The sequence below is a fragment of the Rana temporaria genome, chromosome 2 (assembly GCF_905171775.1).
Source record: "Rana temporaria chromosome 2, aRanTem1.1, whole genome shotgun sequence".
NCBI classification, from domain to species: Eukaryota; Metazoa; Chordata; class Amphibia; order Anura; family Ranidae; genus Rana; species Rana temporaria.
In genome coordinates, this window is record NC_053490.1 from 444,231,446 (window position 1) to 444,259,161 (window position 27,716).

Here is a 27,716-nt window from a genome sequence, read left to right on the forward strand (position 1 = left end):
GCACGTTTAAGCGATGTTTTACTACCTATAATATAGTTAAGCCTTATTATAGGCTTACCTAATAGGTAAAAGTCAGAGATGGGAGTTTACGCCCACTTTTAAGAATGGTAATAAAAATGTTCTTTAGTGATTACAGAAATCTGATTTTGGGGAAACGGTTCTGAGCTTAACTTTGAATGTTAAACTCAATGTAATTTAATGGGTGTTTTGTAAGTGGTTTGCTTCTGTTTGGGACAGTGATGCTTAAATGTGTCCTAGATATCCATTGATTTGCTTAAAACATTGGGGTTGGCACTACAAGTGCACTTGAAAGTTCAGTTGCTGTAGATCTGAGGGGAAGATCTGAAATGAGGGGCAGCTCTGCTGATTTTATCATCCAATCATGTGCAAGCTAAAATGCTGTTTATTTTGCTTGCAGTGCAAAGTGGATTTGCCTTTAGTAAATAACCCCCATTGTCTTTTTACCTACAGATATGTAGTCTGTGTTTTTTTTGTTTCCCCCTCCCTTTTCTGATATTTTATAATCTCATACCAAACCTTTGTTTCCTCAGACTAAGAAGAGTGGTAAGCCTGGACCATTTTTGCTCTCCGGTTCCAGAGATAAGACTATTAAGATGTGGGATATCAGTACTGGCATGTGCCTAATGACACTTGTAAGTCTAACAAACCTCTTTGCGATAATATCAGATTGTTTTATAGCAAGTGTAATTGAGCAGTTCAATTAAAATCTCTGTTGAAATAGTTATTAATATATAATAGTTAATATATTGGCACCCACACCCATGTGATCATCTGTGGTGCTGAAAATACACTTTCTTGCACTGCATTCTAGTTTAAACCAACCCTCATTTTCTAGGTTTGTGTGTTTATAAAATATGTGTGTGTGTGTGTGTGTGTATATGTGTGTATGTGTGTGTATATATATATATATATATATATATATATATATATATATATATATATATATATATATATATATATATATATATATATATATATATATATATATATATATATATATATATATATATATATATATATATATATATATTGCTAGAAAGGACCATTGACCCATTGTAAAGGAGCTTACTCTAGCCCGTTGGGATCCAGTGAACATCAATTATAATTATAGACAAACTGAATTATGGCTCATGTCTGAGGCTCTATGGCTTGCGCATGTATTTTCAAATGTGTGCAGACTAAACCCCTGTTTTTAAAGGGGTTGTAAAGGTTTGTTTTTTTCTATTTTCTAAATGGGTTCCTTTAAGCTAGTGCATTGTTGGTTCACTTACCTCTGAATTTCTCAAAGAAAAAAAAAAACATTTAGAAGGGAAATCGAATGAAAAGGTAAGTGAACTAACAATGCACTAGCTTAAAGGAACCTATTTAGAAAATAAACAACCCCTTTAACTTGTACTGTTGGGTTGATTTGGTTGAAACTGGGCTGCCCCCCCACCCCCACTCAACACAGTGTTGATGGGGGGAGTTCCTCCCACAGAGCTATTGTGTTCTCCCAGAGGAGGGAGCTTCCCCGGCAGGGAGAACAAACATTTTGTTATTGCTAAGGCCCCTGGCAATAATCGTATGAAGAATCTGACATGCTGGTTGTACCCAAGTTGATCAGTCAGCCTGCCCATACAGGGTTCAAGTCTCTGCTGGTTCCTGCTAAACAGTCTGTGATTGGCTTTAGCCCATCTTTTCCAAAAAAAAAAAAGCTAAAGTAACCATATGTGCTTTATAGTATGGATTTGGTATTGCCATATCCTGTCAATTTTAGATGGACAGGCTTGATTAACCATAAAGGGTGCCATTAACTTCTTCCCGTGTAATGTAATAGCCTTGCAGGCAAAAAACAAGCGCATACCAAGGGAAGTCCTAGGGGCTGTTGTGTTGCTACCCCTTTCACCAGTCCCAATAGGGAGTATTCAGTAAATTGGGTAACTCCTTTCCAGAAATTTGGACATAAACTGTGGCTGATAGCAGGTGATTGAGTGAAATGCGAGCATACAGATGAGTGATCGATATATTTCTGCAAGTTTTACAGGGGTGAAGTGAATTCTAATATGATATTTGACAGAAACCAAGTAAATCCCACACTTGCACACTTTCAAAAAAATTATAGAAATTGGGAAGAGACGTTTTTTCAGGTCCTCAAATGTTGTAAACCTACTACCCTGCAAAATATCGTCAATGGTTTGGACCAGATTGCCAGATCAGATCTCTAGGACATGTGAACTGAGGTTTATACTATAGTGGGGAGTCTGGAGAGGGTTTAGCCCAGGCGAAGGCAAACTCGGCCCTCCAGCTGTTTTGAAACTACAAGTCCCATGAGACATTGCAAGACCCTGACAATCGCAGGCATGACTCCTAGAGGCAGAGGCATGATGGGATTTGCAGTTTCACCACAGCTGGAGGGCCGAGATTGCCCATCCCTGGTTTAGCCTCTGAAGGGAATGCATCTTATCTTTGCCCTCATATTCAGCCTGCAGCTGCTGGAGGGTAACTTGACTTTTCACAGACTTAAAGCGGGGGTTCACCCTAAAAACAAATGTTTAACATTAGAGCCAGCATACTAAGGACATTTACTTTCAGCAGGTCATTTTTTTTTTTTCTCCGTACATACCTTTTATAGGGCTTCCGCGTTCTGATGACTCCGGGACTGGGCGTTCCTATCCCTGCCTCAGGGTTCCGATGACTGCGGGACTGGGCGTTCCTATCCTTCGGTTCGATGATTAGCGGCTTGTGAAACGGGTCCCCTGTCGCACAGCGCGCGTCACCAGATTTCCAGAAATAGCCGAGCTGCGAGTCGGTACTATACGGCGCCTGCCGTGTAGAGCTGACTGCGCAGGCGCTGTATAGTGCCGACTCGCAGATCGGCTATTTCTGGAAATCTGGTGATGCGCCTTTCACAAGCCGTCAATCATCGAACTGAAGGATAGGAACGCCCAGTCCCGCAGTCATCGCAACCCGGAAGCCCTGGACAAAATCAGAATATAAAGGTATGTACGGAGGGAAAAAAAAAAAATGACCTGCAGAAAGTAAATGTCCTTAGTGTGCTGGCTTTAACTACTTGCCGACCAGACGCCACAGTTTTACTGCGGCAGGTCGGCTCCCCTGCGCGAGAGCCCGTAGCTATACCTCGCTCCCTAAAGCGGCCACTAGCCGCTCTTCCCTGATCCCGACGTGCGTGCCTGGCGGGTGCGATCACCGCCGGGCACCCGCGATCGCTCGTTTCAGAGCGAGGACCGGGAGCTGTGTATGTAAACACACAGCTCCCGGTCCTGTCAGGGGAGAAATGCCTGACCGTCTGTTCATACAATGTATGAACAGCGATCAGTCATTTCCCCTAGTGAGTCCACCCCCCCCTACAGTTGGAACACACCCAGGGAACATATTTAACCCCTTCCCCGCCCCCTAGTGTTAACCCCTTCCCTGCCAGTGGCATTTTTATAGTAATCCAATGCATTTTTATAGCACTGATCGCTATAAAAATGCCAATGGTCCCAAAAATGTGTCAGAAGTGTCCGCCATAATGTCGCAGTACCGAAAAAATCGCTGATCGCCGCCATTACTAGTAAAAAAATAATTTATAAAAATGCCATAAAACTACCCCCTAATTTGTAAACGCTATAACTTTTGCGCAAACTAATCAATAAACGTTTAAAATAAAAATATATGTAGAAGAAAACGTATCGGCCTAAACTGAGGAAAAAAAATGTTTTTTTTATATATTTTTGGGGGATATTTATTATTGCAAAAAGTAAAAAATATTCATTTTTTTTTCAAAATTGTCGCTCTATTTTTGTTTATAGCGCAAAAACTAAAAACCGCAGAGGTGATCAAATACCACCAAAAGAAAGCTCTATTTGTGGGAAAAAAGACGACAATTTTGTTTGGGAGTCTCGTCGCACGACTGCGCAATTGTCAGTTAAAGCAACGCAGTGCCGAATCTCAAAAAGTGCTCTGGTCTTTGACCAGCAATATGGTTCCGGGGTTAAGTGGTTAAACATATCCCATACCACCTGTTGAGATTTTCAGGCCTAATGGACAGCCATTTGGATAGAACCTGATCACCTACCTCCTCTAGCCAGCTTGGAGCTAGTTTCCAAGTAGTGCCCAGGATCCTTGAAGAATTTGGTAGTAATAAAGGTGTGCATCTCCACTGGTCTCACTATTCGATTACAATTATATTGTCAACGAGTCGATTCCGCAAAGCACTTCCCATGGTTTTCATCAAAAGATTCAAGCAGTCAGAAAAACTCTTTTATTTTAATCTTTTTACTTTCAATAAGTTTTTATTAAATATTTCATATAGGAATACAGTCATCATATATACTTCTCAAAAATAGATATGGCACCTAGGAGCATCAAATAGCCGTATGCTAATAAATCTTGTAACGTTTAATACAATTAAATAAAATAATTCTTTGAGGAAAAAACAGAAGAAGTAGTGACTGTCTGGTAGGCTAAATAAAGTAGTAAAATGAACTACCCTCATGACCTAAGAAGGTCATTCTAAGTAAACTGTGGCTCGGATTTGAGGGCAACTCGGAGACCAGACCCTCAGCACCCCGTATGGGATCCTGCTGTGCTAAGGGAGAGGACCCCGACCCCCGCTCCTCGCCATCCCCCCCCCCCGCACCACTCCCACTAGTGCGGGCGAATGGAGTGCAGCGGGATGAAAAAAAAAAAAAAAAAACCACTATGAATTTCCCCTTACAACACTTGCTATAAATAAAGGAGTCTAACTAGACATTAAAGTGTCAGTATCATCGACCGTAATCCTATGAAGATCGCTTGATTAAAAAATAAAAAACAAGAGGATCTAGTACCAAAGGGATAGTCACATAAAGAAAATAGATTAGGAAATAGATAGAAGAGGAGGGAAAGAGGTCAGGGAAGGGAGGGGATCTAAAGTGTCTAACATAGGACTAGGTGGCAGTCAAGCTGTGACTTAAACGGGTGCCAAAGGAACACCAATATATTCAGCCCAGGGTCCCCAGGTCTCAAGAAACATCTCAGAAGAATCCTCCAGAATGCTGGATAACTTTTCTTGGGTCATGACCCATGAAATTTTTTGCTTGGCAACCGATACCATCGGCTTGGGTTGTTTCCAGGATTTTGCAATGGCTATTTTGGCACCAAGCAGAATAAAGTGCACTAATTTTTGAGTAGGTTTGGCCAGTAGAGGGATATGGGCATTCAGGAGAGCTACCTCTGGAGACCTAGGAATCCGGGTCCCTGTCACTGTGAAAATCATGTTGAAGATGATTCTCCAAAAGGATCGGATCCTAGGACACTCCCACCATATATGGGCCATAGTGCCTCTCAGCTGACAACCCCTAAAGCAATTCGGGTTTCCACCTGGGTACATGACCGCTAATCTGGAGGGTGTGAGATACCATCTAGTAATGACTTTAACACTAGCCTCCATCAAGGACGTTCCCTGTATACCCCGGAATGATCTAAAGAATGCTTTATGCCAGGATTCTTGGCTAATATCCATACGGAAGTCAGCCTCCCAGGCCTCCATATAGGATGTTTTGGTTGATGGATGAGTGAGGGCCGCATAGATTGCCGAAATACCACCTCTTCGCTCCATGGCTTGGCCGCACCATATTTCATATGTTGTAAAGTTGGGGGGTAAAGGTTTTGATTTCCAGATGGCATGCAAGAATTGTGAAATCTGCTGAAAGTGAGCCTTCTCCGATTCAGGTAGTTTCAGGGTTTGAATACAGAAAGAAAGGGAAATAGGACCACTAGGGGTAAAATACTGTCCTATCCGATACAGCCCCTTATCCGTCCACCATTGAAAATCCTCTGATCGCAATCCGGGAGGGAAATCAGGGTTATTAAAAATACGAGCTAAAGGACGGATAGAAGAGATAAGGTTGGTGCTTTTGTCTAAGGCGATCCCACAAGGCAAAAGATTGGGACAACACTGGGGATAAGATAGAAGGGCGTGATTTAATAGGGATCCATAGAAGGCAGTCCAGCGGTATGTTGGGGACTGCTTGTTCCTCAATGCTGACCCAATCCGGTATATTGTGTTTGTCATATATAGATGAGAGCTGTGCTAATCTAGCTGAGAGGTAGTAATTGTATAGATCAGGAAGGCCAAGCCCACCTTTGCGTTTATGTCGAAAGAGTGTATCCTGGGGTATACGATACCCCGATGCGCCCCAAACGAACTTAAGTAGTTTGCTTTGAAAAGATTTTAAGTGATTCCTTCTAATTGGGATAGGAAGGGAGCGAAAGAAATATAGGAGTTTGGGGAACAGAGACATTTTGATCGAGTTGATCCTACCAATCCAGGAAAGGTTTAATTTAGACCAATTGAGCATGTCGGTTTCCAGTTTTTTGTACATGGGGGGATAGTTAAGGTTATAGAGAGCCTCGGTCTTGGCTGCTAAGGTGATGCCTAGGTATGTTATAGTCGACTCACTCCAGATAAATTTAAAGGAATGTTGGAGGCCCTGAACTTCTTGGGGACTTAGAGATATATTAAGTGCTTGAGATTTGGAGTAGTTGACCGAGAGGCCCGACAGATTAGTAAAGTCGTCTAGAATACGACATAGGTTGGGGAGGGTGGTAATGGGAGAAGTCAAGAACAATAGAATGTCGTCCGCAAAGAGCGCACATTTATGAATCTGTTCCCCACACTTGACTCCTAATATGTTGGGATTCTGTCTTATGGCAATAGCGAGAGATTCTATCGCAATAGCAAATAATAAAGGCGACAGAGGGCAGCCCTGTCTCGTGCCTCTCTTAATTTCTATGGGTTTGGAGTAGTGACCATTTATCCGAACAATCGCCCTAGGGTGTGCATACAGTGCTCTGACTATACCTAGAAACCCGGACCCGAAACCCCAACGTTCGAGAACGTTGAAAATGTAAGGCCAGGAAACAGAATCGAAGGCCTTTTGGAGATCCAGTGACAATAAAAACCCCTTCTGGGGGGTCCCTCCCTTCCAATTGGTTTGTAGGATCGATATTAAGTCTATTGCCCGTCGAATTTGGTCTGGGCCTTGTCTGCCCGGTATGAATCCCACTTGGTTACTGTGTACATACTGTCCAATAAACCCCGCCAGTCTGTTGGCTAAAATTTTTGTGAGGACCTTAAGGTCATTGTTAATAAGGGAAATTGGGCGGTAATTCTGGACCTCTTCAGGGTTTTTGTCAGGTTTGGGGATAACTGAAATGAAAGCCGTGTTAATCTGGGGGTCAAAAGGGTTGCCCATGGTTTTGGAGTTAAAGAATCTGACCATATGGGGTGTGAGTATATCTACGAAGGATTTATAATAAGGAATGGAAAGACCATCCGGTCCCGGAGCTGACCCCTTACGGAGACCCTTGATCACCTCCCTCACCTCATCCCCTGTGATTGGGGAATCCATTATCTCCCTATGAGCCCTCGAGATAGAAGGGGTGGGGAGGCCATCAAAAAATTTGGAATATAGGTTCGTCGAGGGCGGTGTATGAGAGTCATAGAGGCTTGAATAAAAGCTGTGAAAAGCTTCCAGAGTCTTGGAGGGATTGGTCGTGGGAGGATCCCCCCCTATTTTAATTTTAGGCATGGAGATCAGTTTGGTTTTGGGGGAAAGTTTGGATGCGAGCATGGGTCCAATTCTGTCAGCTTTGGTGAAGAATTTGTGTGCACCCCATCTAATTGATTTTTCTGCTCGAGTTGTCAGAGCTAGGTTCAGAGCCAACCTGGCATTATCAAGCAGGGTAGTAGGGACTCCCGTAGGGTTCTTTTTATGCATTTCCTTGAGGGAAGAATATTCCTTTTCCAATTTCTCTATATCAGCTAATCTTTCCTTCTTAACCCGCGAGGAGATCTGTATAAGCTTACCCCTTATATAGGCTTTGTGGGCCGCCCAGAGTGTTTCCTCGGACACTTCTCCAGTGTCGTTGAGCTTAAAATAGTCCAATAGGGCAGAACCTATCTCCTTGACTCTGGCCGGCTCAGAAAGTAGCGACTCATTCAATTTCCATAACGTGCGCGAGCCTTCCCTAAGGCCTAGTTTAAGTGTGATAAGAACTATGGAGTGGTCTGATATAGCAGAGTCCCGTATGGAAGCAGACAGTATTGCCGGTAAGGTGATGGAAGGTGTAAGAATGTGATCAATGCGAGCATAGGTGAGATGTGGGTGGGAAAAGTGAGTGTAGTCTCTCTTAGAGGGGTTGAGTTCCCTCCAGGCATCCGCAAGGCCAAAGCTATGCAGAAGCCTGGCGATTTTGAGGCTTTCTCTCGATGGACGTATTAGTCTAGACCCAGGCGGTTTAGTTTTGTCCAATCCATGATCCAGGGCCATATTAGAATCACCACCAAATACTATAGTGCCTTCCAAATTAGGGGATAGGGCCTCAAGCATTTCCCTGAAAAATTTTGCTTGTCCCCTGTTCGGGGCGTAATAAGATACAAATGAGAATATTTGATCCCCTATCTTGCCTTTTAAAAGTAAAAACCGCCCATCCGGGTCAGAGATGTCGGAAGTCTTAACAAATGCACATTTTTTGGAGAAAAGAATAGCCACCCCTTTCGTTTTGTTTTCTGCACTGGCTAAATAAAATTGGGGGAAATGCTGATGAAGAAAAGTAGGGCTGTATCGGATAGGAAAGTGAGTCTCCTGTAACATAATGACATCAAAATGGAGAGATTTATATTGATCCAATACCTTCCTTCGTTTAATCGGGGAGTTGATACCTTGGACATTTTGGGAAGCAATGCGGAGCTTAAGATCACAGGAGCTAGCCATGGAGTTCAGAGGTGGCCCCCCAGCGCATGCACCCCCCACTCACCTGTTGCAGTCTCAGGACCAAGAAGGATCTGACCCCGATCGCAACAACCTTCACGAGGTCTGGAACCCCCGAGCTGATTCTGTTAACTGAGGTACCTGGAAGCAAAACACATGTTAGACCAACATAAAGATGCTTAGGGATCACGGGAATAGGGAGGGGAAGACAGGAAAGGACAGAACCAGAAAGGTCTCCTGAAGTAGGAAAAAGGAGCGCTAGGGAGGAGAGGCCCCAGACGCTCATGTAAGAGAATTCACAATCAGCTCTCCCCAAACCAGGGAGAGCCGTCCATCCCTCGGGGACCATAAGTCGACCGAAGGCTGGAAGGAGGCGCATAGGGACCAGGCCCAGGCCGGGCGCCCATGAAAATGTGATGATCACCTGAAAAAAAAAATAGAACGGCTCACGACACACAATACATCCCTAACCTGGGAGTAAAGACATAGAATAAAGTCACCCGTTCTAGCATATCTGGGAGTATAGAGCATACTTGAACCTAGAATCCAACATTTTAGTAGAGACTAGGAGAGAAAAAATGAGAAGAGAAGAAACACCACACAATGAATGAAATCGAGCAAGACAAATCAAGTCAGTTTGTTCAGCTCAGCCAAGGTTTAGCACAACGGTGAACAAAAACCTGCTATTCAAGCAGGAGAGGTACTACTTCAAGTTGTTCCATCATCTTTAGCCTTCTTGTTTTTGTTCTTCACCCATAAAGGAGATGGAGGGCTAGTGGGAATGGCTCGTTTATTAGATCCCTGTCCTGTGTTAGACGTGTCCATTTCCGCTTCTTGTGCAATGATCTTCAGGCGAAGAAGCAATGCCTCACCGTCTGGTAGATTGGAAAAAGCGTATGGTTTGCCTTTGAATTCAAACTTGACTGCAAAAGGGAAGGACCATTTATATTTGATCACTTTCTGGGTAAGAGCTAGGAGAAGGGGCTTCAAGGATCGACGTCTCTGGATGGTGGACGGAGATAGATCGGTGAAAAGTTGTACCTGATGTCCCTGGCACATTATGTTTTGATTAGATCTAGCTTGCCTCATGACCTCCTCCTTTATGAAGTAATGATGGGGTTTGGCGATGATATCCCTGGGGAAGCCGTCTTTCCTGGGAGGTCCCAGGGCTCTATGGGCTCTATCCAGCTCCAAATGATGGGGGGCAACAGACGGTACGAGATATTTAATTAGGTCCTGCACTGCTTCTGGCACATTCAAAATGGTCTCAGGGAGCCCACGGATCCTAATATTCGCTCTTCTCGATCTGTTCTCGAGGTCATCGATACGAGACATTGCAATGTCCAGTTGGTCTTGTAGTGTTTGTATTTGGCTGAAGTTTTGTGAAGTAGCAGCCACTGTCTCCTCCATTTTGCTTTCAATAGCTTCAATTCTGGAGCCTAGTGAGTGAAAGTCTGCCTTCAAATCCCCTGTTATTTTTGCAGCCGTTTGTGATAGTCCTCTCTCCAGAAGCATAGAGAATTTGAGGAATAGGTCATCCATTGAAGCTGCAGAGCCCTGTAGCTGTGTGTCATGGCTGAGGGGATTTTGTGTCAGCATCATGTTAGCTCCCACCTGTAAGGGAGGTAATTCAGCTCCCTCTGACTTGTTTAATAAGCCTATGGCTTCCTGGGATATAGAGCACCCCTGAGGGGAATTCCCCACTGCCTCTGGGGAAAACTGCGGTGGGTAGAGGAAGGGCTGCATCGGCCTGTGTGTCCCCTTCTCATTTAGGCTGTGTGAGAGGGCTTTAGGCTGCTGCGTGGCGGCCATCTTGGATTTACCTCACGGTTTTCCTCCTCCGATAACGGCCTGAATTTTCGTCCTTTCTTACCGCCTAAGATGCCTAAATGTGCCCGCTAGCCCGGGGAGACAGCTCGTGTCGTTTTTGGCGCTTAACTCCGGCCGTGAACCGAGCTATGGGCGCCGCTGCCTGAGCCTGGAGCGGAGCGCACGGATCAGGCGTCCATCACCGCCGCTCGCGCATGCGCACCTTATTTTAATCTTTAAAAAAAAAAAACACTCCCTGCATGTAGCTTGAACACAGAATACAATAACAGTATTTAGAACAGTAACTACTAAATTACTTAACTTTAATGCAGGTGTAGTTCATAAAATAAAATATTTAAACATTAACAATACAGGTGTGTTGTGAGGGGGGTGTACAGTAATGGGGTATATATATATATATATATATATATATATATATATATATATATATATATATATATATATATATATATATATATATATATATATATATATATATATATATATATATATATATATATATATAGTGCTCAGTATTGGTGTATACATGGAATATACATATATATAGTGCTCAGTATTGGTGTATACATGGAATATACAGTACCTTAAAAACCCCTTGAAATTTTCTACGTTTATAACTAAAAATGTAAATGTATTTTATTGGTATTTTTTGTAATGGACCAGCACAAAGTGGCACATAACTGAAGTGAAAGGAAAATGAAAAATGGTTTTCGATATTTTTTTACAAATCTCTGAAAAGTGTGGCGTGCATTTGTATTCAGCTCCCTTTACTCTGATACCCCTAACTAAAAATCTAGTGGAACCAATTGCCTTCAGAAGTCACCTAATTGGTAAAGAGTCCGCCAATGTAATTTAACCCCTGTAAAAATACAGCTGTTCTGTGAAGCCCTCAGAGGTTTGTTGGAGAACCACAATGAACAAACGGCATAATGAAAGGCCAAGGAACACACCAGATGGGTCAGAAATAAAGTTGTGGAGAAGGTTAAAGCAGGGTTAGGATATATATATATATATATATATATATATATATATATATATATATATATATATATATATATATATATATATATATATATATATATATATATATATATATATATATATATATATATATATATATATATATATATATATATATTAAATAAAAAAAAATATTTCTACTTCACAACTATGTGACACTTTGTGTGGTCTATCACATAAAATCCCAATAACCTACATTTTGCGTTTTTGGTTGTAACATTTCCAGGGCTATGAATACCTTTTCAAGGCACTGTAGCACTGTATATTACTCAGTATTGAGGTATACATTGTGCATGGATATGACAGATAGGTCTCATGCGCATTGGACATAAAAAATGTTGCTTATTCAAGCATTTGGCATTTTTTCTTTCAGCCTGTAGAAGCAACTCTGTTAGCCTAGATGTCCATGTAGACCCCTTTCACACTAGGACGTTTTTCAGGCGCAATAGCCGCATCTGCAATCCCAATGTGAAATCCCGAGTGCTTTTACACTGAGGCACTGCGCTGGCAGGGCATCAAAAGTCCTGCAAGCAGCTTCTTTGCAGCGATTTAGGAGCGGTGAATACGCCGCTCCTAAAGCGCCCCTTCCCATCGAAATCAACGGGAAAAAACGCTTGATGGGCCTAAACTCCTTTTTATATAGCCCTTTGTATGTAAAGCTGTTGATCAGAAACATGCAGCCACTATGAATGGCTTCAGTTCTATTTTGTAGCTTTTTATTGTAATTCTAAAGTTCAGTGATTGTTAAAAATGACTTTTCTCTTATCGTCCATGGACGGACACAGCTCCTTATGTTCCCTGTTTACAGGAGAGGACTAGGCAGAAACATGTTAGATGATTAAATACATGTTACTTTAACAGAGTTGAACAGCCCCGCCCAGGGGGCGGTCCCTCCAGACATAACCCTCCCCCCCCTGCAGTATGCAGCCTCAGTTTCGTTCTGCCTAGCAAAGGAGGACGACGTATGGCTCCCTTTGGGCCCAGCGCTCTGAGGAAAATTTTTATTTTATTTTTTCTTGAAAGATTCTTCTATCAACTGTCGGCTGAGAGACAGGCTGGATGTATAGATCCTTGTAGTCTACTCAGTCCAGCCAGCGAGCGTAAGCACACCTTTGCAAAGAGGCTGGGTCTGCCACAACCTACCCCATGACTCCTGGGACGGGCGGTGAGCTTTGCTCAGAGGTCCACACATGACGGGGCTGTGGTGTTGTCTCACTCACAGTTGACCGGGCCGACGGCTACCTCCATTGCTGTTGTAGGCCTGTCAGGAATGCGTCAGTGAGTCCTCGCTAGGACGGGTAAGTACAGTCCCTCCCGCTTCTGTGGGTTGGTACGGCTTGGCATTCCTGGGTTTCGGGGGTCCTCCTATCCTCCCTTCCCTGCTCCTTTTCCCTCTGCTGCATTACATTACTGAGGGGTGGCACCTTACTTTGGGGACTGCGGTGTTTCTTTTTACTGCTGGGGTCTTTTTAAAACGGGAGTTTGGACACTGTTTAGACTTTTTGGGATTTCACTGTTCAAAATGCTGCGTTTTGCCACCATTTTTTGCAGTGCTGTCGCCATTTTTTTGGGTGATTTTCAGTTACTATTGAAAATCCCACTGGCGGCCATTTTGTTGTAGCCGCGCTATGGCGCAGGTTACTATTGCATTCGGCCATCTTGTGCTGGTCCCTACGGTGCGCAGGTCTCCTCAGTTTTTCCTCCTCTCACACACGCTGTTTACTTAGGGCGGGCAGCGGTGCTGTGCAGTCTTTTGCTGTGATGGTGGGTCCCCCCGTTCAGCGCAGCAAGAGGGTGGGGTTTCAGTCTAGCCTGAATAGGGCCCTGGAAGCTTTTGAAATGGAGTCAGTCTCTTCCCCAATCATGCCTGAAGTGGCAGCTGGTGCTCCTGCACCTGGGATTCCCACAGACGCTTTTTTGTCCCCTATGTCCACTTGCTACCATTGATTGCAGTGTTGCATGAATTTTTGGATTTTATCCTTTGTTCATTTTGTTTCAATAAATCGCCTATCCAAGTGCGGCAGTCCAGGAACATTTATTTTTTCCACGGATCAGCGCAGAGTCTGCACCTGTCAGTACTACAGGGCGGGAGCATAGCATAGGTCGCAGGGCTTGGAGCGTTACTCTTTTTCCATGGGGAATGATTTATATCAGACCAGGACCTGGCTGCGGCTCAGGTCCCCCTGTTCTGTTTTATATGGAGACGTGGACGGTGATGTGGTGGTTCACTCCCTCACCTGGCAGCAAGAGAGTCACAGGTTTAAATCTGTACTCCAACACAAACTGCCTGCAGATTGCATGCTCTCTCCTTATGTCTGCGTGGGGTTTCTCCGGTTAATCTGATTTCCTCCCACACTCCTATGACTTGTTAGTGCGCTGTATGGAACTCCCTTATGCTGTCTGTGCAGCGGAGGTTTTCTCTGAGTGCTCTGTCTTTTTTGTGTAAATCGGACCGCTCTGTGAAAGCTTTTCCTTATTTTTTTCTTTGACTAGTTCATTTATAAGGAATGGGAAATGCTGCACATGTCTTTTTAGTGCCTCAGCGCCTGGGGTTTTCTCCCTTTTTGAGGAGAGTTTAAAAAAAAAAAAATTCTCAGGTTGTTGCTCTCCCTATAGAAGGGACCCCTGCCTTCAGGGACCTTATTGATAGGAGGTCCAAGGCGCTGACCCGCTCCATGTTTACCATGCTGGGGTATGCATTGCGACCTGTTGTGGCCGCAACCTTGGTGTCTGACATTCTCTGAATGGGCAAGGTTTTGCACAGACTGTGGAGGAGCACCAGCTCCCTCCCTAAATTATTAGACTGGCTGACCAGTTGATCCAGGGCCTTCTATATGTCTGTGATGCCACACGGGGCATTCTTGATGTCCAGAGCCTCTGTTTCCGCGTTGGTTTTGCTCCGCCTGGTTTGGCTGAATTGCTGGTCTGCTGACCTAGCATCTTAAAATGCCCTGGCTGATTTACCCTTCAGGGGTGGGAGGTTTTTTAGTACCTCTTTGGACGACATTATCAAGGATCTCACTGGGGGTGAGAGCACTCTCCCTCAGTCCTCCAGGGGAATGGAGCCGTGATGTGGGCCGGTCCTTTAGCGGTATTTTTGCGTTAGTCAGGGCCCGCGGGTTGACCCTCCCGGGCCGACTAAAGGCTCAACTGGGGGACTGAAATGTCCCTGGGTGCGTAAGCCGAACACGCCAATGTATGTAGCCCCCCCCCGCCTGTATCTTGGGTGGGGGCACGGCTTTGCAGGTTCACAGTTCAGTGAACCTCCCTGATCGCCGACCAGTGGGTCTGCGGGGTGGTCTCTTCAGAGTATTTGATAGGGTTCCTTCCAATCCACCGAACAGATTTTTTCCCTCGAGTCTTGCGGCTCGTCGGTCTTCCCTGAGGCAGTGTGGCGCTTGCTATTTACCTGTCCTGCGGGACTAGAGGTTTGAGAGATTCTATCCGAATCTGTTCTCTGTCCCAAAGATGGACGGGGTCCATACGATTTTGAACTTCAAGGGCCTAAAATGCCTTTGTGAACGATGGGTAGTTCCGCACGGAATCCATTCGTTCGGTGGTAGCTGCGCTACATCCGGGGGACATTCTAGTGTCCTTGGACATCAAGGACGCATACATGCATGCCCCATTTTGCGCAAGTCAGAGATTCTGTGCTTCGTGATTGGGGAGGTCCACTGTCAGTGTCCTTTTGATCTAGCGTCAGCACCAAGAGTTTTCACCAGGGTGCTCGCACTTATCCTAGCTTTGCTGGGACAGTGAGGCTTTGCCATCGTGGACTGCTTGGACGCCCTTTTTCTGACAGCAGCTTCTGGCCCAGAATTAGTGGAGGATGTGTCTATAGCCATTGTGGACCCTCCAAAAATTTGGTTGGGTGTTAAACATTTTGAAGTCGGTCCTGGTTCCGACTCAGCGTTTGGAGTACCTAGGGTTGATCCGGACTCCTCAGTGGCAAATGTTTTTCTTCCCCTGGAGAAATTGCAGACTCTTCAGTCTGCAGTGAGGGTGTTGGCTTCATGCAATCGGTCATTTCTCCGTTTTGCATGCCAGTCCTGGGCCTGTTGGTAGCCTCCGAGGCGGTATCGTATGCCCAGTTCCACACTTGTGTTTTCTAGTGGGAGATACTGTCCAAGTGGTACAAATCTCTTTGGTCTCTGGATCATCAGATCTGGTGAGCCACCTACTCGGTCTCTCTGAATTGGTGGCTGGGATCCCTGACTCTTCAGTCCGGGAAGTAGTTTCTTCCCGTTCAGTGGATGGCGATTACAACGGTCGCCAGCCTCATGGGTTGAGGGGGGCGCCTGGCGGGTCCAGTCGGCCCAGGGTCACTTGACTCAAGTGGACTCCTGTCTACCAATCAATGTCCTAGTACTTTGGGCGATCAGGCTATGCCTCTCCTCGTGGTCGAGGAGGTTGAAGGGTCGCCCGATCTGGATTCAGCCGGACAACGCCACGGCCGTGGCTTCGATCTACCATCAGGTATATTGGCAGGCAGACTACCGGAGTCGCCAGATGCTGGACCAGGGTGACTGATCGCTGTACTTGGAGGTGTTTCAGCTCCCTTGCAGGAGGGGAGACTCGCAGGGCATGGATCTCCTGGCCGCTCGTCTCGACCACAAGGTGACGGAGTTTGTGGCCAGGTCTAGTGATCCCTGTACGGACGCGTTGGTGGCCCTGTGGGGTCTGTATCGGCTTCTTTGGTCTTTCCTCCATTGTAGTTGCTTCCTTCGGCTGCTCCAAAGAGTGGAGGCCGAGGGGATCCCGATGACTCTAATCGCTCCAGATTGGCCTCAGCGTCCTTGGTACACCGATCTCGGGCGCCTGGTGGCGGATGTACCCTGGTGGGTGCCAGGGCGGGAGGACGACCTGTCTCAAGGTCCCATACTTCCTCCTGTGGTACAGTCGCTGTCTTGCACGACATGGCTGTTGGAAGCCAGACTTTAAGAGACCGGGGTCTGTCTGTCTCGGTCATCTCACCCATGCTGATGGTAAATCCAGGAGGATTTACCATCGCACCTAGAAGGCCTACGTCTCTTTTGTGCGAAGAGATGGGTCCTGCTGTTTTTACAGCTTGGAATGGATCTAAAAATTGCCTCAAGCACCGTTTGGGGGCAGATTTCAGCCTTGACTGTTTTTTTTGTCAGTGGCCTTTTGCGGCCCATTTTCTTTTCTGTGCTAGGGGTTTGTCATACTTCCCCCTCTTGGTTCACCTCTTCCCCCATGAGTTTGGACTCTGGTGCTCTCGGTTCTTCAGGAACCTTCCTTTTTGGAAACATCAGATTCTTCTCTTGACACTATTTCGGAAGGTGGCATTTTTAGTGGCCATTAATCCTGTCAGAAGGGTTTCTGAGTTTAAGGTCTTGCCTTGCAAGTCACCATGCTTGATCCTCCATTAGGATTACGTGGTGGTGCTTTTAAAGGTGGTTTCGGCCTTTCGCCTGAATGAGGACTTTTTTCTTCCATTCTTTTGTCCTCGGCCGGTGCATTCTAAGGAGGTTGCGTTTCCTACTTTAGACGTGGTATGCGCTTTGCGGCTGTACCTGCCTGCTACTGCTCCGTTTCGGAGATCTGACTCTCCTTTTCTGTCGGTGTCTGGTCCACAAAAGGGCCTGGCGGTCTCGTCGACCACCATTTCTCGGTGGATCAGGCAGGCTGTCATACAGACCTATACTCTTAGGGGGCGGTCACCTCTCTTTCCGGTCACGGCACTTTCGACCAGGGCAATTGGTGCTTCCTGAGTTTTCCGACAGTCTCACAGGTGTGCGGGGCAACGACTTGGTCGTCCGTTCACACTTTTTCCAGATTTTTCCAGATTTTACATGGTTGCTGTGAGTGCATCTTCTGATGCTGCTTTCGGCCGCTAAGTTTTGCAGGCGGCTGTTTACTGTTGCACCTCTTCTGTTGAGGAGCTCTGCTTGTTTTGGGGTGACATTTAAATTGGTTTTACTGATACTGTTCCCACCCCTCTTTTTTGACACTGCTTGGGGATGTCCTACTTGTAAAGATTTAAGGAGCTGTGTCCGTCCATGGACGATAAGAGAAAATAGGATCTTTTGTACTCACCGTAAAATCCTTTTCTCGGACGTCCATGGACGGACACAGCAGCACCCCCCCCCCCCCCTTCTTTTTAGGTTTGTACTGCTTGTTACGAACTGAGGCTGCATACTGCAAGAAAGTTTTGTCTGGAGGGACCGCTGTTAAACTCTGTTAATGTAACATGTATTTAATTATCGAACAAGTTTCTGCCTAGTCGTCTCCTGTAAACAGGGAACATAACCCACTTGTCAAGATTTAAGGAGCTGTGTCCGTCCATGGACGTCAGAGAAAAGGATTTTACAGTGAGTGCAAAATATCCTATTTTTTTTTTTTTCTTTTCATGGACTTTTTGGGTTGTTTACCAATCTTATACTACACATATGAATGATAAGAGATGGCAAAATGTGAATATATTATATGCTAAGATGTATTATCCTGACCTGTTTGGTCTGTTAAAAACATTTCTAAATAAACTTATTTTAAAAATAAATACCATTGTTTCATAGGTTGGCCATGATAACTGGGTACGTGGCATCCTGTTTCATCCAGGTGGGAAGTTTATATTGAGCTGTGCTGATGATAAAACCCTACGTATTTGGGACTATAAGAACAAGCGCTGCATGAAAACCTTGAATGCGCATGAACACTTTGTTACCTCTTTGGGTAAGTTTTTTATGATAAATGTTTTTATCATTTCAGGTGAGTTTGCCATTATTGCAACTTTTCTAGACTCAAAGGTTATTGCTCTCGATACTCCTTTAAAGGGAGACAGGAATTTTTGAAAATCTAAAGCAGTTGGGGGTAGCCCTTGTATAACCCAACCCTACCCTACCTAAAAAAATGTTTTTTATGGTTGTGCCAGGAAGTTGGATGCTTTTCCATTAGCTTTTAGTATTATTATTATTATTACTTGTATAACGCTGTCAATTTAAGCAGTACTTTACATACATATTATACATTCACGTCAGTCCCTACCATCAAGGAGCTTACAGTCTAAGGTCCCTAACTCACATTCATACATATTTGGGCCATTTTAGACAGGATCCAATTAACCTATCAGCATGTCTTTGGAGTGTGGGCGGAAACTCACACAGGCACAGGGAGAACATGCAAACTCCAGGCAGGTGGTGTCGTGGTTGGGATTTGAACCAGCGAACCTTTTTACTGCTAGGCAAAAGTTTTAACCATGACCCCACTGTGCCACCTAACCCCCCACTCTCCTCACCCCCCCCCCCTTCTGTGACTTGCATCAAGACTTCGGTAACGCTTCTTGAGCCAGTCTCTGCACAGCAGCTGAAGCGGCATATCCTTGGCTACAGCTATTGAGGTATTTGGATCCCACTGGACTGGAAGATTGCAGGGCTAACCTGGAATTTGTGCCCAGCTATTAGATCTTTGTCTATATAGTGGTTTCAAGTGTGATAACTGACAATCTATTTCAGACCCTTTTTAAGACTGTGAGCCAAATGGCCCCATTGTCATTTCAGATTTAGAATCTAAGTAGTCGGGAAAAACTGTCGTTGGGTCCCCAGTCTCCTTCAGCCGGCTCTGATATAGAGGGGCTGTTTCAGGCCTCATTGATGCTGTGCATGTCCCCCTGCATTTGGAGGATCGGTCTGCTTTTTATAGGCCTTTTGGATTTTTTAGAGCTTCTGAGGCTGCAAAAACCTTTTCACTACACCTACTTTTTGCGTACTTTATCTAATGCTCACTAAATGACATTCGGTATGATGCCCTCACCTGCACAGTTCTCTATTAAGAGGCTGCATAGTTGCAAGTTGGAGGACTTGGCATTACCATCTCCTGAATAATGTACACAGGCCCTGCAGGAGATTTTATGCGAAACCTGTGAAATCGCCGGATATGCTTGTGGACCCATCCAGTCATCCTGCTGTTTTTTTTGTGTTGCTGCACCAGTATAGGGTGGTTTTACTACTCTTGTATGTTCTGCTGAAGGATACATCTTGTACCCTTTTTTTTTCCCCCCCTCTGGTCAGTCTGATGTATAGTGGTTGCCTTTTAGGGTTGTTTCCAACTCCTTAGGTCCTCGAGAACCACTGCCCTAAGTGGATGTCAATTCCTGTCCTCAGGACCCACTAACAGGCCAGGTTTGCAAGATAACTGAAATACATCACAGGTGATATAATTTGCTGCTCAGTGATTGCAGTATTCTAGTCTGCATCTCCCCAAGGTAATACTTAAAATCTGGCCTGTTAGTGGGTCCTGAGAACAGGAGTTGAGAACCACGAACTTGGGGTATTGTGCTAGAAAAAAAATCTATCTTAAAGGGTTACTAAACGTCTTTTTTATTTTTTTAAATAAACATGTCATACTTGCCTCCTCTGTGCGGTTGGTTTTGCACAGTGGCCCTGATCCTCCTCTTCTGGGGTCCTTCAGCAGCGCTTGTGGCTTGTCTTGAGTGCCCCGTCGGAGAAGTGCTCTCCTTCGGAACACCCACGCTTTTATGTCTTGCGGCTGCATCTTGTAAGACAGCAGGGCTTGGCCCCGTTGCTCCAGGGGTGGCCGGTGAGCTATATGCTCCAGGGCACACACATGACCGGGCTCTATGTCCGTATCACAGTGTGCCGGGCCGACAGCCATGCCGTAACCGCGTGGACGTTGGTTCTGTCTGGGATGCCGTCAGCCGGTCGTCGCAGGATGGGTAAGTAGCAGTTCTCTGCTCCGGCAGGGTGGTGCGGCTGGGCATTCCTGGGGAGGTCGATAGAGGGTCCGCCCTGCTTTCCCTCTCTCCCTTCCCTATGCTCTGGGTAGCTGGGGGCTGCGATACGGGTGTCCACCTGGGGGGGGGGGGGGGTCCATCCTGGGGCTTAGTGCTGTGAGGCGGGTCCGCTCTCTGGGGGTGCCATGTGTGCGGGGGGGTCTGCCTTGGGTCCCCTGGGGGTTCGCTGCCATGTTTAATAGTGTCGGCGGACATTTTCTTGTAGCCCACGCGCTCTTATTACTGAGCGGCCATTTTGGGGATGTGTTTTTGCCTCTAGTGGCTAGGAATACGGCGCAAACGGCTCCAGCACACTTCCTAAAGGGACGGCACGGAGAGAGCCCGCTAAGGGCAGACAGCCCCTAGCCTTACTTCTCAGGCACAGCTAGCACATATTTAGGCCTGACACTGACCAAGCCAAACCTTAGTAACCGATGTTTGCAGGCAGGGACTGCGGGCCCCTTTAATGTAGCATAAATAGAAATAAGAAGTCTTTAGTGCTAGCTGTCCTAGGTGGGACTACTGCTTCCAGTAAGCCCTCTTCAGGCCCTCCTGGCTGCAGCTGCCTGTCTTTACTGCCCATGACATTTCAATCCTCACAGGCTTCACACCCAACACTGACTGTTTCCTCCTATAGAATGCCTCTCTAGATCTCTTAATAGCACATGTCTCTCACCAGCCCTCCTGGCTGCAAACCGGTGGTTCCCTCCTGAAGACCTGCCCGGCAGTACTAGCTCCAGCTGACTCCTCTCTGTGCCTCTTGTTCAGATCCTTCATGAGTTCTTGAAGGGATCTGTCCTGCACCCTAATCTCAAGCCCTAGGTCACCCCACGAGCTTCCTCCAAGGCTCTGACAGCTGTGTACTTCATCCTTGGTTCTTCCACCTCCCCAGCTGGGCTGACCCCAAATATTTCAAGGAGGCCGTCCCCCCTGCCAATCCTAGTTGGGGATTGGTCATGGCTCCCTGAGATACCACAGACTGCTTCCACTTCTAGAATCCTTTAGAAGGAAAAGGGAAGAGATAATGGAGTGACACTGTCTGAGCCACTCCTAGCCCACACAGATCAGAAAAAATGGCTTCCAGCTAGGCCTGCCTAAATTTACCTGCTCTAAAAAAATCATAAACTCTAGCACCTACCTAGGTAGAGAGTGCTGCATCACTCTACCTGTAATGAATGATGTCCCACATTGTGCAGGCAGCTGGATCATTGAGAAATACTCACTGCAGGGATGCCTGTCTCCATGTCTCTAAACTTCTGGTCCTGTGTGGGTTAACAGCTTTAGGTGTTCATACAGAACAGCAGTAGAGATGGTGCATGGAAGGCATGACCCCTCTCCTATCATTGATTACACTGCTTGTAACATGATCTGTGAATGCGGCAGAGAATCCTGTGTCAGATCAGACTCCAATTCGGCACATGACGTACAGTCCTCCAGTGAAATGTTATTTGTTTAATGCTAATCTAGAATATTTGGTAGTCGCATCAATATCCTTACAGCAGTAAACTTGTAAGCTCTTTACTGTAAACGAGCCTTTTTATGTGAAGATTGAGCTTGAATGTTGTATGCAGAGTGTAAGCTAATATACTCTTTTTGGTTTCTCTTCTAGATTTCCACAAGACTGCACCTTACGTGGTCACTGGAAGCGTAGATCAAACAGTAAAAGTGTGGGAGTGCCGTTGATTTGAACTCACCTTGGTTCCCATCGCCTCTTCCCTCTCCTCTGGATGCACTCAGATACCATGGTTACCCATCTGTTAAATACCTATTGTCCTTTCATGTAAATTATTCTGGATGTAGATTGAGCTTATTAAATGTTACACAAAAAGTATTCATGCATGGTGAATCCAAATTGTATACTGTAAATTTACATACGTTGTCTAGAAGTACCATAGGTTTAAGAACATGGGCAGGCATTGGTCACATCAGACCTAACAGGCAAGAACTAGGTAATTCTGGGGTGTCCCGCAGAATCATGCCTGTCGCTTTTTGTCTTCGGTTGTGGTTTCCTGGATCAGTTGGCTCACTTCAAAAGCACATTTTTGTGGGGCTTTTTGAAAAGTAATGTGGATCTATTACAATATTTTAGTGAGCTTTAAAATGAAAATATACACTTCGTGTTGGAGTGTCCACAGAGTCAGAGGTTTGTGTAGCAGTAGCACTTGTCTTTTTATGTATGTAAACTTACTGCAAAATATGGCACTAAATACTTTGTTGCAGGTATTAAACTTCCCCCGCAGCATGTGTGTCCCCTCTTGTGTTTTTTTTTTTTTTTATTATTATTTAATAAATTTTTGTCCATATAAATCTGGATGCTTGCTTAGTGTCGAAGAATCGCCACTTCAGGGTACGTATGAGGCATTACATGCTTGATGGCCTTTAAGGAGGTGATTGTTGGATGGCAACCAAAGACTTTTCATCAGCGTAAAAGGAAAAAGAAAATATGCAACAAACTTGTTAGTTTGTTTTGTTTCGAATTACGAACACCTGCATGTTTAAAACCATGTGCTGTCTTACCTTTTTTTATTTATTCTGTCAATCCACCATTTTGTGCCTCAGGATTAGCTGCCATCATGCCTTCATCTAAAGCAAAGGATTAAAGCTGCCCTACAAACCTTTCTCAACAAACTAGAATTTTTTGATTGCCCATATAGCAGTTCCCAAACAGTGCTAAAGTTGGAGAGCCACACACAGGAGTTTTGTATTGCACCATACACAAGTCTGTATGGTCAGCTAATCTATAACAAGGCAGCATATATAAAATCTTACTGGCTGCTTGCTATTTTTGCAGCAGCTGCCAGGGCTACTTAAGACACTTTTAAAAAATACAATTTGGAAAAAGTATTGGCTTTACACTTGACTGAAAATCTTAATTGCGCTTAGGATTTCTGGGTTAGCTATTTTGAATGCATAAAGGCTCATGTTGGCTTTGACCGCTCCTTAAGGACCAGGTAACTACATCATATAGGTTTTGCAAAGTACAATGAGTGCAGTGTTCAGTAGTCTGTCAAATTTCAGTTTTTACTAAGATCACTACTAATTTTAGTTGCTACGTACGGGCGGGTGCACTTTGCATTCATTGCACTCATTAAAATCAATGTTTCTTAGGGGCGTTCTTTAGGCACAGATGCTATAATAGTTAATCATCTGTTTCTGTTAGTTAGTAAACGCAGGCACATTGTGGAGTTGTAAAAAAAATGCTTTGCACTAATCCTGAAACCCATCAAAACCTCTGCTCAATGGAAATGCCTCAGACGTGGACCTTCTGCACATCAGTGCTCTATTTTGTTGTATTTGATCCTTTCCAATGAGACGGCACCAATGAACACATTACAAATAAGGTGGCAATGAATAGATAAAGCTGTTCCTTCCACCTGCCCATGCAACAGCCTTCTCACATCCGTTGGCTGTATGTTTTGTTACTGAAATACCACTAAGCAGCGTGTACACAGTTTTAAACTGGTTACCTGAGAAGACGCAACATTTACAATTGCCTTCTTTTTTAGTTTTTTTTTTTTTTGTGTATGTGTCAATACTCAAAGCATGCACACTGCCATGCAAATAAAAAAATGGGCAAAATCATACTGAAAAAAATAAATAAACCAGCTAGTTTAAACGTACTTTCTAAACATATTGACGCAAATAGACTTTAAAGTGTGACCGCTCTTCATGAGCAACAGCCACTGATGTGTTTTTTTTCCTTTCTACCTACTATTGCTTTTGACACTCTATTTACCTGGATGATTCCTGGCCCACACTCTTTTGCAGTGACTGTGTTCATTCTCTTTGATTTCTTGTTTTAATACCAGATCTAACCATTCCTTTTCAAAAAGCACCTTTGGAATCAAGCATGTATAATTATTCTGATGCCTGAAACTTGTGCTCACAGTAGTCACCATGTCAAATATCAAAGCAGTTTGTGTAAAAAAAATTAAAATTAAAAAAATTAAGCAAAACAAATTCCCTTTTGTGGAATAGTCAAAAAAATAAATCCTTGTCATATTGACGTCCCCCCCCCCCCCTTTTTTTGTTTTTTGTTTGTTTTTTCTCCCACATAAATAAAAATACCCTGCAAAACTATAGGAGTAATACACAGGTGTTTCCATTATGAGTGCCCACAAATTTTAAATGTTTTTTTTTTTTGGGCAAGTCCAGTTCACTGTACAGGCTGCTATGCATCATCTACTTTTTTTTTTACCCTCCCGAGTGTAAGTTGACTAAATATTACAACCAAAACTGCACAAAGGCTTTTAAGTTTAGTAAGTGTTTGGCCTGTTGTATCCAGCAAGGATTTCTTTAAAAAAAAAGTAAAAAAAATACAAAAAAGTCACACTACACTGTTTTTTAAATATAAAAGGCAATTTTATTTTGAAACATCAGTAACCATTTGCTCCCAAACACAAAGAGCTCTTTCACATTTATGGTTTGTCCAGCACGTTTTGTAGCTAAAATTCTAGATCTGCTTTACCCACCCTATTAAAAAAAAAAAATACAGATTCAGACCAATGCCCTCTTAGAAAATGCATTTTCTATAACTTTTTTTTTTTCAAGTTTTTTTTTTTTTTTTTTTTGAGGTTTCCCAAATCACAATCTACTTTTTAGACATGTACTTGAAGGATCCCTTGGTCTAGAATTCCATTAAATTGTCAGCGGTGTGCATACTATGTAATGGACTCCTTGGCTGATGTTCAGTGTACGGTCAGCTGTCATGTGAACTCTCAGTGATTGGGCAATTGTGAGTGTGCCTTATTGCCTCTTCTGTACATTGACACATTTTGTATAGTATGTTGAAGCATTATTGATCTGCTTTGTAGTGTTGCTGTCTTTTCAGAGATGCTGCAGAGGCCTAGTCAAAGGCTTTAGCTCGCAGAAATGCCTTTTTAGCAATTTAAAACCAAAAGGAAGTTCCATGTCATAGCTGTAGTCACTACATGCATTGTTGCTTTTTGGGGTCACTTAGAAGTCGTTCTTTGCTCCCTGTGGTTAATTAAATATTTTGTCCTACAAACAGCAAATCATAACTGGAGAATCGAGACCAACCTCGGCAACAAAAGGCATTCAACAGCCAAATGGCGCCGGGGGAAAGGATGTGTCAGAATGACAGGCATTATAACTCAAACTTGAAATTTTAGCACATCATAGCTGGATAAAGCATCAACACCTATTTATTAGTGAAAATTGCTTTTGCACTATACACTTCTGTGGAACAGAAAAGGACTCCACGTACTTTGGAGCAGTGTATCGCTTATCTTGCAGCAACGCTGAACTTGTGCTGTTGGTGCCTCTACTGTGACCACTTTGAAGATGCCCATGGTCATGCAAGCCAGCAACAGGCAACATTCACAAAGTTGCCTCCAGTTTGATGGACACTTCTGTTGCCTATACTTCAGTTTAGCTTGAAAAGTGCAAATGTGTCGCTCTAACATAACCAGAAATGTGGGGTGGTTGAGTGAAAAACTGTTGCTGTCTGTTTAGCATCTTGCACTTTAGAAGATTAAGCCGTCCTGCTTTAGTTTGGTGTGACCAATGATGTGCCCAGGCACTAATCAAACAGTAACTAGTTACTAGCAAGTTGTCCAGGGTCGTGGAGCACTGTAGATTCAAAAATGGACTCTAGACCCACAAAGCCCAGTCTATTATTGTCAGACCCTGCTTATCCCCGAATTGCCTCTTCTCTGCTTTATGTGAAACCCTCTGGTGATTGAACTCTATCTTGCAATCTGCCAGTGCCCTCAACACGGGATGTTTAAACATGCTATTTTATTTTATTGTTCGGTGGTGACTTGATAATCCTGGTCATATGGAAAATAATGAATATATATATATTAACAGGCACTTACAAGATCTGTCAAAATTGTAGCTCTAGTTAATAAATTAATACTTACACAGATGTAAACTTGTGGTGAATGTAAATTCAGAGACCTTTTTCCTCATTGAAACCAAGTTTTGGATTTACAAGTCACGACTGAAACTTCTTTAAACAACCATTTTAAGCTGATCCACACTATCATGTAAGTGGCTACTTTGTTCTCCAAGCTGACATTGTCTCCCCTCCCCCCCCCCTTCCTTTCCCACACACATACACTCATTCCTCACCTTTCTCGAAGAACCGTTTCTTCAGTCTAGTAGACCCTTGACACGGACATGACAGAAAGTGTCCATTTTCGTAAGAAAAACGGAAAGGTTTTATTTTGGAGGAATTTTTTTTTCTTCTTGGACTGTAAGCGTTAACAGAAGAAAGTGACACAATTAAAGGACGATTATAAAAATCAGTAAAGGAATGTATATAATACTGCTCTGTGTTTTACAGTAAGATTTGTTGCTCTCAGACTGTGTAAAACAAAATTTATTCGTTTTTCTGCATATTAAAGAAAATCTTATTGTACCAATTGGTAAACTATTAAATGCATATAAAACTAGATGCCTGTTTTTTCTTGTCTTTTCTATGCCAGTATTGAATTCTGGTAGCTTTGGCCTTCTGTTAGAGACAATGGAGTTTCTGTGCTAGCTGAAAGTAACATGGTGGTGTTCCTTCAACCTGTAAGAATTCTCAGGCCAAGCCTTCTGCCTTTCTGGTTCCAATAGTTACTCCTGAGGGTTTTTTTCCTTTAACTACTAGGAAACTACCATTTACCTGTTGCTGAATTTTTTGTTTGGGTGTACTTTTCTGTATTTGATTTTGTCATATTGTGCTATTATGCACACTTGCCTCTCAAAATGCCCACCATTGCTCTCACAGGTCATCTTATTTCATGTCCAGTTAGCCCTCTGTATTGGCCAGCCACAAGTTATGTAACTTCTTTGCATGAAATTTGGTTTGTCCCGCCACCTTGTACACTCTCAAAATTGAGTAAGTATCTCAAGCCCTCAAAGTCCATGACTTGCCCTTAGGTCATTTTCCTTTTTAAGTATCTCAAGCGTCCACCAGTACAAATGTTGATAACCTGGTTAAATGAATCGCTGCTGTACAACGTCCATGTATTCACTTCAATTGAGGAACACAGGAAGTCATATACTGTCAGGTTTAATGGCAATCTGCAGGAGGTTTAAAAACGCTAGCAAACAAAATGTGAGCTGATCCAGGATAACTAATCCCACTACCGGTACGCCTCAGCCTTTTGCTAATATCCCAGGAGGTTATCCTTCTGGTCTTCACCGAAAATTATTACTTTTTTTTTTTTAGCTAGTATTTTTCTTCAATCAAGACTGTATAACATCGCTGCTTGAGTTGTTTTCAACAATTGCAGCTTTTTACCCAGGCCCTGCTGGTTCTGATGTTGCAGGGGAGGCCTGGAAGTCACCCTTTGGTATGGAGTTCTGTGCTGAACACATTCCAGCTCCTATTTTGGTGACAA

The 27,716-nt window shown here is 44.1% G+C and overlaps 1 protein-coding gene across 1 annotated transcript in view; it reads left to right on the forward strand.

Moving 5' to 3' along the window:
* Nucleotides 1–26,780, forward strand: part of PAFAH1B1 (platelet activating factor acetylhydrolase 1b regulatory subunit 1) — a 118,542-nt gene extending 91,762 nt beyond the window's left edge. Inside the window, exons 9-11 of the mRNA XM_040338446.1 lie at nucleotides 552–653; nucleotides 18,149–18,305; nucleotides 21,971–26,780. Coding sequence (XP_040194380.1) covers nucleotides 552–653; nucleotides 18,149–18,305; nucleotides 21,971–22,044 — 333 coding nt within the window. The 3' untranslated portion in view covers nucleotides 22,045–26,780. The remainder of the gene's footprint in view (nucleotides 1–551; nucleotides 654–18,148; nucleotides 18,306–21,970) is intronic.
* The last annotated feature ends 936 nt before the right edge of the window (nucleotides 26,781–27,716 follow it).